Below are 15,488 nucleotides of genomic sequence, written 5' to 3'. Positions count from 1 at the left end.
AAATTTCGCTGTTCATTTGCTTTTCTTTTTCAATAGAAATGTTTGATGGGAAATATTATATTTAAAAAATCAATAGAATTCGATTTTCCTGCAGAACTTATTCCATTGACATATTTTCTATAGAAATTCCTCGTCTCAAACTTTCCCAGTTTTGTCGTATGATTTTTCTGTTGAAAAAAAGTGTAAAAACTAGAAAATTCACCTCGAGAAATTGCTATAGAAAATTTTTCAATAGAAAAAGTGATATGGAAATATGAAATTCTCCAGATTTTTCTACAAAATAGTTTTTAATAAAAAATTTTTCTAAAAAGAAAATTGATAGAAAATTCTCTGGGATTTCTATGGTACTTTCAACCAGATTTTGACCCATTCTCTTGAAAAATTTCGCCCTTTATCTCCGCGTTTTTTTCCAATAGAAATAATTTTTTTTTTTCGATAGAAGAGAAAAATAGATTGGAAAATTTTTTAAAACTTCAAATAGAGGAGGAATTCCTACAAAAAATTTCTCAGCAAAAAAATCTGCATCGAAAAATGAATTGGTATTCTACCAATTGTTTCTGCAGAATAGTTTCTATCGAAATTTTTTCAATTAACTCGGCCAAAAACCAGTGGCATTTTCAGTAGAAATTCAGCAGAATGCTTTATCGAATTTACTACGTTTTTCTATGATTTTTTTTCGTTCGTGTAACGTTAGTTTTTGGACCCCTCTGTCAATTAATCAGAAATTAAATTATTAATTTGACGTTGAAATTATTTGGCTCCATTTGTGTGCGTTAGAATATCAATTTACAATTGAATAACAGTGAATTCGTTTAGAATGGCGAATTCATACCCAGTTTCGTTCCAAATTCTAATCGAGCTCTTTTTTGATACCTCACGTTGGCTCTGAAAATTAATTTAAACATTAGTTTTGACATCGAATTAATTTCAATTTCATTATTTTGGTTGAGAACTTACTTGATCTCTTGCCACTTGACTAGTTCATTGATGGAACAAACGAGGGGAAGGGAGATGAAGAAAAATAATGGCAAGTGAATGGGGAAATTTTCAACTTTCTGTTGTTCCTCCTTCAATATACTGTACAATAAATTACCAGAAAATATTGCCTGCAACGCAAGACTGGAAAATAATAAAAAAAGAGTGATTAGCAATTCAGAAAGCGATGAATCCTCATGCAACCTAAAACATTCACTATCCTCTTCAGTTTTTTTCAATTTATTCTCTTTAATTTAAATTTAGAGTTGCTGTGCCTATTTAAATTCTACAAATGGTAAATGTTTCAATTTAAATAATTTCAACTCACACAATAAATGCATTTAAACACCAAGGCCAATTATTGAAAGGCCATCTCCTCCAAATTGAATACTCTCTATGTACAAAGCTCACAGATATCATCACTGAAATTAAAAACAAGTGGAAATTGCTTTCGTTACAACATAGTCAATATATTTTTGCTAATAAAATAGCAATTTGCTTCCAAATGGTATTTCTATGGTGATGTACTTTAAACTGGATTCAATAATTCATTGAATTCAACATTGCCCCAACATCGGTAGCGAACGTTGCTCCAGCCGTGGCAGCCAACATTACCACAACGTTGACAGCCAACATTTCCACAACATTGACAGCCAACATTACTCCAACATTGGCATTCAACATTGACCCAACGTTGACAGCCAACATCGCCTCAACATTGACAGGCAACATTACTTTAACGTTGGCAGCCAACATCCCGACAATGTTGACAGCCAACATTACTTCAACGTTGGCATTCAACATTGCTCCAACGTTGGCAGCCAACATTACTTTAACGTTGGCAGCCAACATTATCTCAACGTTGACAGCCAACATTACTTCAACGTTGGCATTCAACATTGCACCCACGTTAGCAGCCAACATTAACATCTCAACGTTGACAGCGAACATTACCTCAACGTTGACAGCCAACATTACTTCAACGTTGGCATTCAACATTGCTCCAATGTTGGTCGCCAACATTACTTTAACGTTGACAGCCAACATTTCCACAACGTTGACAGCCAACATTACTTTAACATTGACATTCAACATTGTCCCAACGTTGGCAGCCAACATCACCTCAACATTGACAGCCAACATTACCTCAACGTTGGCAGTGCACATCGCCCCAGCGTTGGCAATCAACATAATCCCAATTCGAAAAATTACTCCACCCATTTCCATTAAACATTTTTAAAAAGTGTTAGCGTATTAGAATTTTTTTTTTTGCTTTTTGGTAACCGTATACTTGTTTGAAAGGAGAGCATTTTTAAAAACATGATCCCAACGTTGGCAGCACACATACCTACATCCGAACATGGTGTAAAAATAGCATGTTCGAACTCCTGGGGTCAAAATGACAAATCCTGACACTAAAAATAGGAAATTTCGGATTTGATAAAAACAATGTTTCAATTCGGAAGCAAAAGGCTAATAACGCATAAACTAATGATCAAATATCTTTCGTCGGATATATGGGATAAGCTCTGTCCCTTGCTGTATTTTAATTATGTATTTTAATTACTCACCAAAATGTAGAACAAGCAGTGTTAGAGCAACATGCTGCACCAACATAATAATATTTGGCTTATCATTCCATCCACCCCAGTAAACCTCACCAGAGGTGTCAGGATAAATGTAGAAGCACTGAGATTCTCCTCTCACGTAATACGTGCAGAGGATCATGTACATGAGTAATTGGCATACGATAACGGTTACAATTGTCGGCAGAAATTTACAGCCGTAACACCAGAGAACGAACAAGGCAACCTGAAAAAAAAATCCCAAATAACTAGATCGAACGAATAACTACACTGATGGAATGATTTAATTGCTGTTCACGAGACTTCTTCACTATTAACGCGATTCGTTAATAGTTAACGAATGGCATGAATAGTTAAGCCTCGTTAACAATAACTAAATCATTCTACCTTTTCTACAAGAATTTTCAACGGCTAGAAGATGCTTTGCATCACAATGAAAGAAATTAAACATTTAAAAAGGGAGACTTTTTGAAAATACCTCTCCAGTGACAGCACACTGATTCTTCCCAGTCGCTCGTTGCATTATCGTGGGATCGGTGGGTGTTGCTATCATCGAGACTGACAGCAAGGGAATAATTAAACAAATGAGCCAAAGTGTTTGGCCAACAGAGAGCAATGGTGGTAGCATAAAAAAACCGGATAATGCTTGAACTAACGATAGTGTGACAACACAACACAGCCAGAATTGAACACAGTTCCATAGGCACTTCATATAATCCCGGGCCTGTGATAGAATAAAAAATAATGATTAATCACAACGTTGACAATTTTTTGAGTGAAATTTCACGGAAACTTGGAAATTTTTATTCGGGGAGAGTGGGGCAGAATGAAACAGCTGCAAAACGACGATTTGACGCATTTCAAGCTAAAAAAGTTATTTTTTTATCAACTTTTGTTAATCAACTTTTATTATTATTATTACTGAACGGACGCTTCACGCCCATCGCCAGATCAATTTATATTATTTCATTTTATTTTTTTTCTCATTTCCGTCTTCACAATTCGATTAATTCAATTTTATCTATTCTTATTTTTATTATATACTAGGGGGCTTCGCCTCGCTTCGCTCACTCCCCCCAAATCTTTGGTGCGACTGCTTGGATAACGAGCTTGCTCCTTATAATCCTATTATTTATTTGATTTTCCTGAAGGAGCTAATGGTTTTTTTCTCTGTAAGGCCCATATGGGGGAGGGGCATATATGGGCACCGCCCTCCCCCCCCCCAGCGTCTCCTGAAATTTTCGACCTTGACTCGACCGAATGAGAGTTTCCCAAGGTCGACCTTGGCCCGACCTTGGACCGACATTGGCCCTCCTGACCCCTGAAAATTTTTCCACGTTAGAGGAAACCTACTTTTTTATTATATAGATCAATATATTTTACAATGTCAGTGCATGATTATTCTAGAATTTCTTTATATAACTATTGTCCTCTTCTTCATTTTTTATTCTACCTCCTTCAGTTGTACATATTTTTAGTTTTTCACTTGCTCTTACTATTGATACTGCAACATATAGTAATAATATTTTCAAGTTTAATGATCTCATTTTAACGAGAAGAAATAAAAAAATTAATTTTTCAATGTCTCCGGAAAGTTTTAAAATCGATATATCTTTTCGAATAATGAAAGAATACCCATACATTGGATTTCTATCCTTGTCTTTCGATAGAATAAATATAATCAATGACAAAAATTAAGAATTGAAGATTAAAAATTTTATGCGATTATTTACTAAAGATGAAAGAAACGTGAAGTTGTTTTATATCGAAATATCTCGAAACTGCTTGACCGCTAATCCTTAATTCTGATTGGTCAATATGTGACACGAAGTTATTCACAAAAAAAAACACGCGGCATTTTCAAATTCTTCAGTGGTAAATTTTTTTTTTCACGTCATATATATATATATAATATGTATATTTCACATGTATATATATCATTGGTGAAATTAATAAATACTGTCCTTTTATGGAGACCGATTATTTTTAAAAATTGAAGATAATTAATTGAAAATGAAAAATTCTTTATAGATTCTTTTACTCTACTTCGCTATTCACTTCAATCATTAGTCGAATTCTCTTTGATTCGTTATCAATATTTATAAGGTATTCATGAGAAAATGAAATTTAATGAATTCCATTCCTTCATTTCAACAAACAAAGAGATCAGCGCGCGCGAAAGCGCGCGCATAGATCTTGTTATTATTATGTAATAATTGGCAGTACTGATGAGAATAATAATTTCCTATTCGGGAGAAAAGAACATGCGGCGCGAAAAAATCACTGATATTCCAAATCCCTATATAGCATATCGACTACCTCCGCAGATGAATCCCACTCCCCTGTTAGATCTCGATATCAACGTCCACTAGTCAGCTTGTCCCCTGACTCTCCAGCAGCCAAACTAAGATTGCTGAGTCTATATTCTCTCCTCATTTGTAACTCCCGAAGGTTTTTCGTAAATTTCTTAATAGGGGGCTTCGCCCCCTGCTTGNATATATCTCGATGTAAAATATTTAACATATATCTGCAATATATCTCAGATATATTTTCGGCCAAAAATGTGGTATGCCAAATATATGCTAGATATAAGTGCTGCATATATCTCATTCCCATAAGGATAGGGCCCTGGTATAGGGAAACCCAACCCTCGGCCGACATTGGTCCGACCCTTGGCCGACATTGACCCGACCCTTGGCCGACAATGACCCGACCCTGGGCCGACATTGGCCCGACCCTGGCTGAGCGTCGCCTGAATTTTCAGCGACTCCTGAATCTCAACCGTCGCCTAAATTTTTTGGTCTTATTTTTTTATCATATAGAGAGATATTTTTTTATTATATAGAGAGATATCGAGACGCCAATATCAATAATTTTCACGAATTTTATCCATAGTTCTCTTTTCAAGTAATATAAAATATTTCATCTATAATTCAATTGATTAGATTAGGGCAATTACACTTTTCTTTTTTCTTTCGATTGAAATTCAGCAGCACATTTTCCTTTTTCCCCCTCTGTGTTCCCCCGGTCCTTCCTGTGAACGTTGGATTTTGTTGTTTCATTTTCTTTTCAATTAATCCACTGACAAAATCTCCCGTCAAAACTTCTCACCTGTAATGCCACAAGAGCTTCAAAATTATCGGGTATTTTCCGATGGGTTCGTTGCAAACAAACGAAGGAGTCAAGTTTTTCAGGTTAAAAAATCACAAGTGCGAAGCACGAGTGATTTTTCCTGAAAAACTTGACGACTTCGTTTGTATGCAGGGAACCTTGAGGAAAATGCCCGATTAATTTTGAAGCTCGTGTGGTATTCGGGGGATTATTTTTCCAATCCAAATGTCGGGCAATGTAATTGGACCATGAGACGAAACTCACAATTGAGAAACGAAAATTGTATAATTAACACAATAGCATTCAATGTGTGTGTCAGCACTCAATGTGTAGTTTCTCTCATCACAAAAACTGGTAAATTGATTCCAAATTGTCTTCTTCGTTTTTTCCTTTTTGACGGGAATATTGCGCTTTACTTTGTCATCAATGGTTTTCAGGGAATGAACTCCGAATCTACTCATTTCGAATAAAAATCCTTGGATTACCGCAATTGAATTCAATCTGTCAGTTTGAGGAGAGGTTAATTCGACTGCATGATGTTTTGTTTTTTATATAGCAACTACCAGAGAAAATTATCAAAAAATTATCAGTTGAAAACCCTGTAGCTTGTACCACGTGATGTCGAATGGGCCAATTATATTGCCCGATATTTGGGTTGGAAAAATAATCAATAATATTTCATTCTACTGAATGGAAAATTATTATTCTCATCAGTACTCCCAATAATAAAAAAAGTTAATAAACAAAAGTTGATAAAAAATTTATTATGCCACTCATGCCTGAAACCGGCTGGATTACACACTCGACGCTTCGCGTCTCGTGTCTAATTCAGCCGGTTTCAGGCTTCGTGACATAAAATTTTGTTCAGTACTTGTTGGGAAATTTCGTCCTTAACGTGTGTGGTTACATCACTCGCCTTCGGCTCATGCTGTAAACCCCACACACGTTAAAGACGATATTGCCCCACACGTGCTGAAATATACTATTTTGCTTGAGTTGCGTCAAATTGTAGGTTTTCGACAGCTGCATTTTGCCCTGCGATCCCCTACGTTATAGTTCTGCTAAAATTTCAAGGAATTTCGCGACTAAAAATTCAGAATTTTGTGAACTAATCCAGCAACACTGTAAATTTCAGTTCAAGTATTTAATGAAAATCAACAGAAATCAGGAAAATCCAGGGAAATATATTCGTTATTTCATACCGAATATTCATATTTTCATTATTCGATAATTTTTTTTCCATTTCTCATTTCCAGTTGACTGTTCATGAACTTTCAATTTTTTTCCAACAGTATATTAATTATTAATTATCAATGATTACATGCACTCGTCTTCGGAGGATGCCAAAGGGATATCATTGAATAAATTTCCAAAATGTTGGAGATGAAATTTGGTTTGAATCCACAAGCAAACCTATAAATTGGTTTATTTGATCTTGAGAGTTACGTACCTCCATAACGAGATGAAAAATAGCTATAGGATCTTCTCTTTTAACACTCAGAGAGCAGGCAATGCAATTCAGCGCCCGACTCAGCTCGATTGGTGAGGGGCCCTGCTCCTCCTTGGTGTTTGCCATCACAGGTATTTTTTGACAGACCTGGGGGTAAAGAGGTTCCACTCCAACTCTAAAACAAATGGCAAATTACTTTCTTCACAACGTAGTCAATATGTTTTTGCTAATAAATTAGCAATTTGCTTTCGAATGGAATTTCTATGACGATGTATTTTAAATTGAATTCAATGATTTATTGAATTCAACATTGCCTCCACGTTCCACTAAGAGAAAACGAACAATTTTTCAAACAAATCTTGTTTAGGTCAACAAAATCGTTAGTTGAAAATTAAAAAAAAAATTGGTTCGAATTTTAAAGGCTCAAAGATGAATAATTGCTCTGCTGTCAACAACAAGCAAATATTGGACCCAAGAGGCGGATCATTCATAGAAGACGATGTCTTTTCAGGATAAAAATATCTTGGAAGTTTATCAAGAAATATTTTGTCCCTAAGTTACAAGATTGTTGTTATATAATTATTATTATTTCATTTAAGAGTTAATTTTTTGTTTGTGATTACTGAATTTTACTGAAGTTGTTTTGGGGTGTTGTGACCAAATTCGCGGAATTTCGAGAAGAAAAAATAAAAAATTAAATAGATCTAGGACGAAACCCAACGTGTATGACGGCTCAAAATACTTGTTTTGATTACAAGAGTTGCTGAAAAACAGGGATGGCCAATACTATTAGATTTTGACAATATTAAGAAGGATTATCTCCTTATATTGTTTATAGCTTAACCATATTTAGCAAATTTAAAATATTATAAAATTTAATAACTAAATTTTCCGATTGATGGTGAATAAAATATTTGATAATATTGAAATGTAATTTTTGGTTAACAAGGTAATTCTAAATTTAGGTATTTGATTTGCCGATTATCCAAATAATCGTTAATCTTCCTACCTAAATTATTGGTTATTCGAATATTTCAAAATTTGAATGTACAAATTGATGGTTAATTTAATATTGAAAATTTTTCTGATTTATGTTAAAATTGACAACTTCACAATTTAACAGTAATTATGATTGATGAATATGCCTATCACTGCTGAAAAAAAGAGGAGAAAAATAAAAGGTGACATAAGTCTAAAAATTGAAGCTTTTCAACTTTTTTTTTTTTAATTTGGTGTTATGAGCACCTAGGGGTTGAAAAAAAAATTACTCAAAATATTCTTATAGATAGGAGAAAATTGGAAATTTTGACGTGTCATAAATTAAAATCAGATGAATAGAATTGGAATAGTATACTTCGTCATTAGGCCGAAAAAAATTTTGTGGCTACGCGTCTGTGAATCACTGCTGACAGCCGTTATGACAAAAATATTGTTCGACATATGGCCTACAAAAAATTTTCTACCTCATATAATTCCAATGAAAACTCATATTCGAAAGTTTTTTTCGGACAGTATTTTGTGTCATAACGACTGTACACTGTTAAGGATTGACGTAAGCAATTTTGTCGGGAGTTTTTCACGAGAGTAAATTTTTTTATGGTCAAATGCCATGAAACTTTGACAAAACCTTATTTGAACCTTTATAAGATGATCGATCTATCGCTTAGCTCTTTGTCATATTGTCGATATCAACTAAAACATAAAAAACCAAAAAAATCGATATTGACAATATGACGATGAGCTGAGCGATAGATCGATCATTTTATAAAAGTTCAAATAACGTTTTGCCAAAGTTTCATGGCATTTGACCATAAAAAAATTTACTCTTGTAAAAAAGATGCTTGCGTCAATCCTTAAAAATTTTCGTCTGAATTTTCCGTGCCATATTCTGGAAATTTTTATCGTGTTCAATTCCACTGAAATTTCAGGAAATCTTGTCATTGAAAATTCAGAATCCTGTGAAAAAATCAAACAGAACTGTAAATTTCCGTTCCATTTTTTCCTGGAAATGAATAGAAAATCAGAAAATTCTGGTAAATATATTCTTGAATTTTAAGAACTGTGACACTGATTGCGATTTAGGGGGAAAAAAATCATAAAATTTCAGATTTCACTGAAAATTCAATGTAATTCAACAGTGAATATTCATATCAGATTGGAAATCCACATAAATTAAGGAATTCTCGTCTTCATGTCGCTTAGAATTCTGAAAAGTTACTGAGTTTTCAGTGAAGCCTTAAATTTCATGATTTTTCTTCCCCTAAATCGCATTTAGTGTCACTGCCCTGAAAATTGGTAGTCAACTGTCCATGGAATTTCATTTTTTTTTCCAACAGTGTAAACAGTGATAACAGCGCTGCTTTATGGTCGGAATAACGAAAATAGCATAATTCGAACTCCCGAAGCCAAAATTAGTTATCCTGACACAAAACGAAATTGGAAATTTCGCAGTTGACGGATACAATGCTTCCATTCGCAAGCAAAATTCAAAACCTAAATTTAAATCATTACAAAACATTCATTCGAAAGCGACAGATAATTTTCCACCACCTCATGAAGTTAACTGTCATCCTTCATTTATCATCAACTCAACCCACGTGACCAACACCTCAATTTTCGTTTGATCGCGAATAATAAAAAAATCTGGAATGGAGATCGTGTGTCAACCGCCTAAGTCATTGGCTCTGCGCCAAAATTTCGGGAAATATCGTGACGATGATCTGGTGTATATTCAGCCCCCGAGGGCAGTGGCGAATCCTAAGAAGTTTTGTAAACCGGTATCAGCGAAGATCGATCTGCAAACCACGTACAGAACGTCGTATCCTAGCCGAGGAATTCTGCCAAGTCGGGTTCACAAACTCAGTGAAGTTAAGAGGTTCGGGAAATTTGAGTTCGACACAACGACCCAAATTGCCTTCAAGTGGCCCGAGAAATCCCGATCAGAGATGATTCACCCGAAAGGACGATTGGGGTTCGTGAGGGATCCGATGGAGTGTGTGACAACTCAGAAGGACTCCTATGCTCATCCGGGGAAGGTCGAGAGAGCTCAGAGTTTTAAAAAATTGAGAAAATGCCCGGTTTCTGTGCCAATGGAATCGTTAACAACGTTCAGTGAGGGGTACATTGCCCATAACATGGGAGAACCGAAAATGAAATCTTTTAAGAAGAGTCGAAGATGCGTGATCAATTTTAAACCTGATTACATGACGGATTATCGAGAGAATTTTGTGAATTTTGTGGGGGGGTTCAGGAGGGGTCCTCTTCGTCGAAATAAGGAGAATAAGTGCCCTGTTTTGGCCAAGTTCGAGTGTTGTACTACGTACAGTACAAGTTACAAACCACCTGGGCGGTTTGTCAAATTGATGAAATAAAAAATTTGTTCATTTTGTTGAAATTTGATTACAATTTGAGTTTTCACAAATTTTTTTCAGCGGAAAGTTGCAATTTTGATATTTGTATAGTCATTAAATTTGCCTAATAATATCCCCTTTAATCTATTTTAATAACAAATAACAATCTATTTTAATTTGCAAATTAAATTGCGTTAAAAAAATCGGGAAAACTCATGGAAAATCGTTCTTTAAGATAAATAAAAAATGAAAAAAAAAACGGAAATCGTTAGAATTTGCAGGAATCTTGTTCGTTTTTGCATGAAATTGATTTCTGTCAGAATTGTAATATGGTTCAAATATCAGTTTTTCTAATGTTTTCAGATTTTTTTTATGTTTCCTAATGGTTCGGAATTGAGAATCGAATTTAGACCTCCAAATTTCTAATAATAACATCATTGCAAATGAAAGTTCTGATGTTGAAAGGGATTTCAATGAAAAAAAGACCAAAGTACTTGGACATTCTTAAGGATACACCCTTTTCGCCAAAATTCACGTTTTTTAAATTTTTGTGACAAATTGTTGATCGGATTGACATGAAAAAATATGCCGTTTTTGCGTTTTATGATTACTTAATGATTCACGAAATTTCATGATCGTGCAATTATTTTCCTGTTTTTTCTAAAACTTTTTGGAAATGCACAAAACTTCAGAAAAAATGCAGGAAAATGATTGCACCACCATGAAACTTCGTGAGTCAGTCAATAGTGATAAAACGCAAAAACGATATATTATTTCGCGTCAATCCGATCAATAATTTGCCAGAAAAATGAAAAAAAAATGTGAATTTTGGCCGAAACGGTATAGTACATCCTTAACCCTAGTCTGATCACCAAACGCGACCCTGCGACTTTGGTCATCTCCGCGGGGATTCCCCGCCGCGTTATTTAGACTTTAGCGTTGCCGAATTCACTCTACACTTGCCTGGCGCGTTTAGCGAGTTTCCGGCAACGTCGCGTCATGGACAATTTCCTTTAACATGGAAAAAAATAATTCATCTGTCCGAAATGATTTGTTTTCTTTAGGAATTATGGGAAATATGTTGTCCTAAAAACTACCATCATTTTTTAGACACTTCAATTGACAGAATCAAATTTTTTTGAATTTTTCCGATTAGCCCTCAACTGTTTTAATTCGTGCATTGACTAATTAAAACATTGTCGAGCTGTGAATCTCATCTCCTGAATCGCTGGGAGTGAACAGATAGCGAATTGCGTTCCTCTCTCAGTTTAAAAGTTCACATTTGATGGGATTCAAATTGCAGCAAGAAAGAACAATCTACCTTGAACATCTGCGGAATCACGAATGACCGCAAAGCCAAATAAATTTATCAAATGTGAGCAGAAAAAATTGCATATTTTTTTCTAGTGAAAAAAACATTCTTGAAAGAAAGTTCATCTTGATTATTCATTTTTGTATTATATTCATTCAGGCCCATTTGTTACCAAGATGGTTCATAATTAGGATTGATAGGAATGTGCATTATGCATTAATGTAGAAATTTTCTTACCCTGCATCTGCTTGCATAAATATAGACATATTTTCGGCATTGGCTGATGATCCTAGTACACAAACAACTTCTCCATAATCCTGCATTATGTGAAGCATCTCCCTGGTGACTGCAGTATTGCAGTCGGTAAATAGAGATACTAGGAGAGGTACATTATCTATTAATTCTAGGTGAGGACGAATTTTGTCGATTCCCCGAGGTAATTTTGCCTGGAATTGATAGAAGATTAATTCATCGGACTCGAGATTATTTCAGAGACATCGAAAATAACGATTAAGGGGAGACCGCACTGAAATTTCAAAATTACAGGGGATTGAGTTTCCTACTTCAGTTTTAATGTAAAGAAATAAGAAAAAATTAGTTTTTGATATTTTTGGCTAATGGAATCTTCAAAAGTGCCCTCATAACGCACATCTCAATCGACTGACTTGATTTGTCCAAAGTACTATAATAATGGTCAGAAAATTACGCGAGAAAAACTTTTTTCCACCATATTGGGCCGGGGAGTTTCTGGCCAGCTTAGACGACAACTCGCTCGTCATTATTAGTGAATTTCTGGACAAATGTTCCATTCAAATATAAAGTCAATGTCACCTAAATCTTATGTACGAAAATGTATATTTTTTATTGTATGCAAATTAAACCTCTAAGGCGAGACTACTATGGTACTATGAGTTTTAAATGTCGCGGGCGATTGAAGTGAGATTTCTCATGCGGTGAAGATCGATTGTATATGTCTACAAACGAATAATTAGTGCGAAAAAATTGATTGTTTATTGTTCGTAGGCCCCAGACACGCTTAAAATGTTAAAAACAATCCAGGACCTCCAATTTTTGAGCTACAGAACTCTCTTTTTTTTCAAAATTTTTAAAAAAATGTATGCAATGATAATTACGAATTTTTTTTTCAATTCGACTCCTACACAGCTAAGTTTGTTTTGTTTAAAATAAAAATTTGCGCCATTCATGTAAAATAGGCAGAAAAATTATCCTTAAAATATTTAAAAAATATTTTCAATTCTTTCAGAAACATTTTTCGGGCTATTTTACAGGAATGTTGCAAATTTTTATCAAAAAAATTACGAAATTAGCTGTGTAGGAGTTGAATTTAAGAAAACTAATTCGTAATTGTTATTGCACATACTTTTCCAAAAATTTTGAAAAAAATGAAACCTCTGTAGCTTAAAAATTGGAGGCCCTGGACTATTTTTAACACTTTAAGCGTCTGCGGGGCAAACGAACAATAAGCAATGAATGTTTTTGCACTAATTATTCATTTTTAGACATTTAAAATCGATCTTCAATGTATGAGAAATCGCATTCCAATAGCCCGCGATTTTTAAAACTCATGGTAGTCTCCCTTTACGGTTTACAAATCCTTGATAAAAAAATTTGACTGACTTGAATTTTGGTTTACACATACAAAATATATGCATGCATATAACTAAATAAGGCTTTTTGAAAAACTTCATTTTTACGGTTTTTGGAATTTTTTTATCGAAATTGCTACAGGTGAAAAATATGAAAAATTGTTCGAATTGAAGTACACAGTGAATCATTGAAGTATGATTTTTTTCATCACGCTGTGACGAAAAGTGAACTTTTCGGCACGCTCCGCGTGCCTAAAAGTCCAATTTCCGCCTCATTGTGATGAAAAATATTGTTCGTAACTCGTGAAAAAATGTTTTTTGCACTCGTTACGAAATATACTATTTCAGATTTTTGCTTCCGATTGGAAGCATTGTATACGGCAAATCTGAAATTCCTATTTTTTGTGCCAAAATAACTAATTTAGGCCTCAGGAGTTCAAATGTGTTATTTTTAGACAATGCTCGGGTGTACAATCATTTACTAAAGTTCTGAAACGATCTGAACTTGGATCCTATGTATTTTGGTTCAGAACTTTAGTAAACGACTGTATGTATGTATGTTTTTCAGCTGTACCTGAAAAAATAATCGTTTAAGACCCGTTTGTATCATCTTTCGAACGTGATCTTGGTTGTTGTTTTTTTTATTTTGATAATCTGAAATGTTTTTCAATTGCCATTCAGTTTTACATAGCCCTGGAGTCTTCAAAAATTATGATTGTGCAATCAAGAAAACGTTGAAAAAAAGCTGAACATTTTCAAAGAGCGTTTTCGAGTAATATTGGGAAATAAACCCAATAGGGAGGAAAGTGCAAATTAATGATTTACTGTACAGTACATATCTAATGGCTGTTCATTCGTCATTTATCTCAGTAGCCAACGCCTGTCAGATCACTAGTTGCCGTCATAAATTATCCATTTACAATTTCCTCTCTGGTGGACTTATTTCCTAATCGTTATTAAAAATCCTCTTTGAAAATGTTCAGTTCTTTGTCTATTTTTTTTTTATTGTGCAATCATAATTTTTCGGAACACCTATGTTGTGTAAAATCCTATCATATGTAAAATTCTATGTTATGGAAATTGTGATACATTTTAGATTATGAAGATGGAAAAACAATAGTCATAACAATCCAATTATGATTTAAAATATTCTTCCCAATGCCATTTTGATCAAGATCGATCATGAGATTGATTGAATCATCTGTTAGTGAAAAAATTTATCTTGAAACCAATATTCCGGGAAAGGTAAAAAATTTTAACGTTGGGGCAATGTTGGCCGCCAACGTTAGGGATATGTTGAAATCAATGAATCGGTGAATTCAATGTAAAATACATCCTCATAGAAATTTCATTCAAAAGCAAATTGCTAATTTATTAGCAACAATATACTGGTTATGTTGTGATGAATGAATGATTCGAATAAATAATTCTGAATAAATGATTCGAAAAATCTGAAAAATTTCCTTCAATGATTCATGATGTAGTTGAATATTACTAATTTTTCAAATTTTCCACTCCAGCCAAATTTGAGAAAAAAATTCCAAAAATAGACATTTTCAAAAAAGTTTTTAAAAAAATCTTTGAATTCTCTCCACATGCTTACCCTATTTGATAGATCGAAATTAACTGGAGCACTTTGTTCTGTGCTGTCTGTCAAACAGCTTAGTGACCTCCATGCTTCCTGTCCAGAGCCAAGATCCACACTTTGGACTAGAACACTGTCCTCACTCCTTACCGTGTCATGTTCCCTAGTTCAAGCCGAAAAATTCTCAATATAATCCAGAGAAACCCGTGAAGAACTGAACATGAAGAGGAACAGATGCGACAGATGATGAAGTCAGAAGAGGCGAAGAAATAAGTGGAATAAATTAATGGAGGCAGCGAGAAAAAATGGATCGCCTTCAATCTTGGATGACTTGAGATCAGCTGATGTTATCCATCTTTAAGAGGCAATGGAACTGACCATCGGAGTAGAAATTAGACTATGTTTTTTCGTCGTCAGACGACTATTTAGCAAAACCGAAATTCTTACATCATCAATTAATTTGGTATCTATAGTGTAATAATTTGGGTTTTGCTGAATAGTCGTCTGACGAC

General features: G+C 34.4%; 1 protein-coding gene across 3 annotated transcripts in view; it reads right to left on the bottom strand.

Moving 5' to 3' along the window:
* Positions 1-441: 441 nt before the first annotated feature.
* The window catches only part of LOC107037696 (transmembrane protein 94), a 47,686-nt gene continuing 32,639 nt past the window's right edge, over positions 442-15,488 (bottom strand). For all 3 annotated transcript variants that reach the window (XM_015256367.1, XM_015256369.1, XM_015256368.1), the window contains 8 exons: positions 14,995-15,139; positions 12,022-12,230; positions 7,123-7,297; positions 3,040-3,285; positions 2,547-2,787; positions 1,304-1,397; positions 958-1,119; positions 442-885 (listed from right to left, as the gene is read on the bottom strand). In XM_015256367.1, the coding sequence (XP_015111853.1) occupies positions 813-885; positions 958-1,119; positions 1,304-1,397; positions 2,547-2,787; positions 3,040-3,285; positions 7,123-7,297; positions 12,022-12,230; positions 14,995-15,139 (1,345 nt within the window). In that variant the 3' untranslated portion in view covers positions 442-812. The remainder of the gene's footprint in view (positions 886-957; positions 1,120-1,303; positions 1,398-2,546; positions 2,788-3,039; positions 3,286-7,122; positions 7,298-12,021; positions 12,231-14,994; positions 15,140-15,488) is intronic.

The sequence above is a fragment of the Diachasma alloeum genome, unplaced genomic scaffold (genome assembly GCF_001412515.2).
Source record: "Diachasma alloeum isolate Michigan unplaced genomic scaffold, Dall2.0 Dall_scaffold_00269, whole genome shotgun sequence".
In the NCBI taxonomy this organism is placed as follows: Eukaryota; Metazoa; Arthropoda; class Insecta; order Hymenoptera; family Braconidae; genus Diachasma; species Diachasma alloeum.
This window is presented reverse-complemented; position numbering and strand designations above follow the sequence as displayed.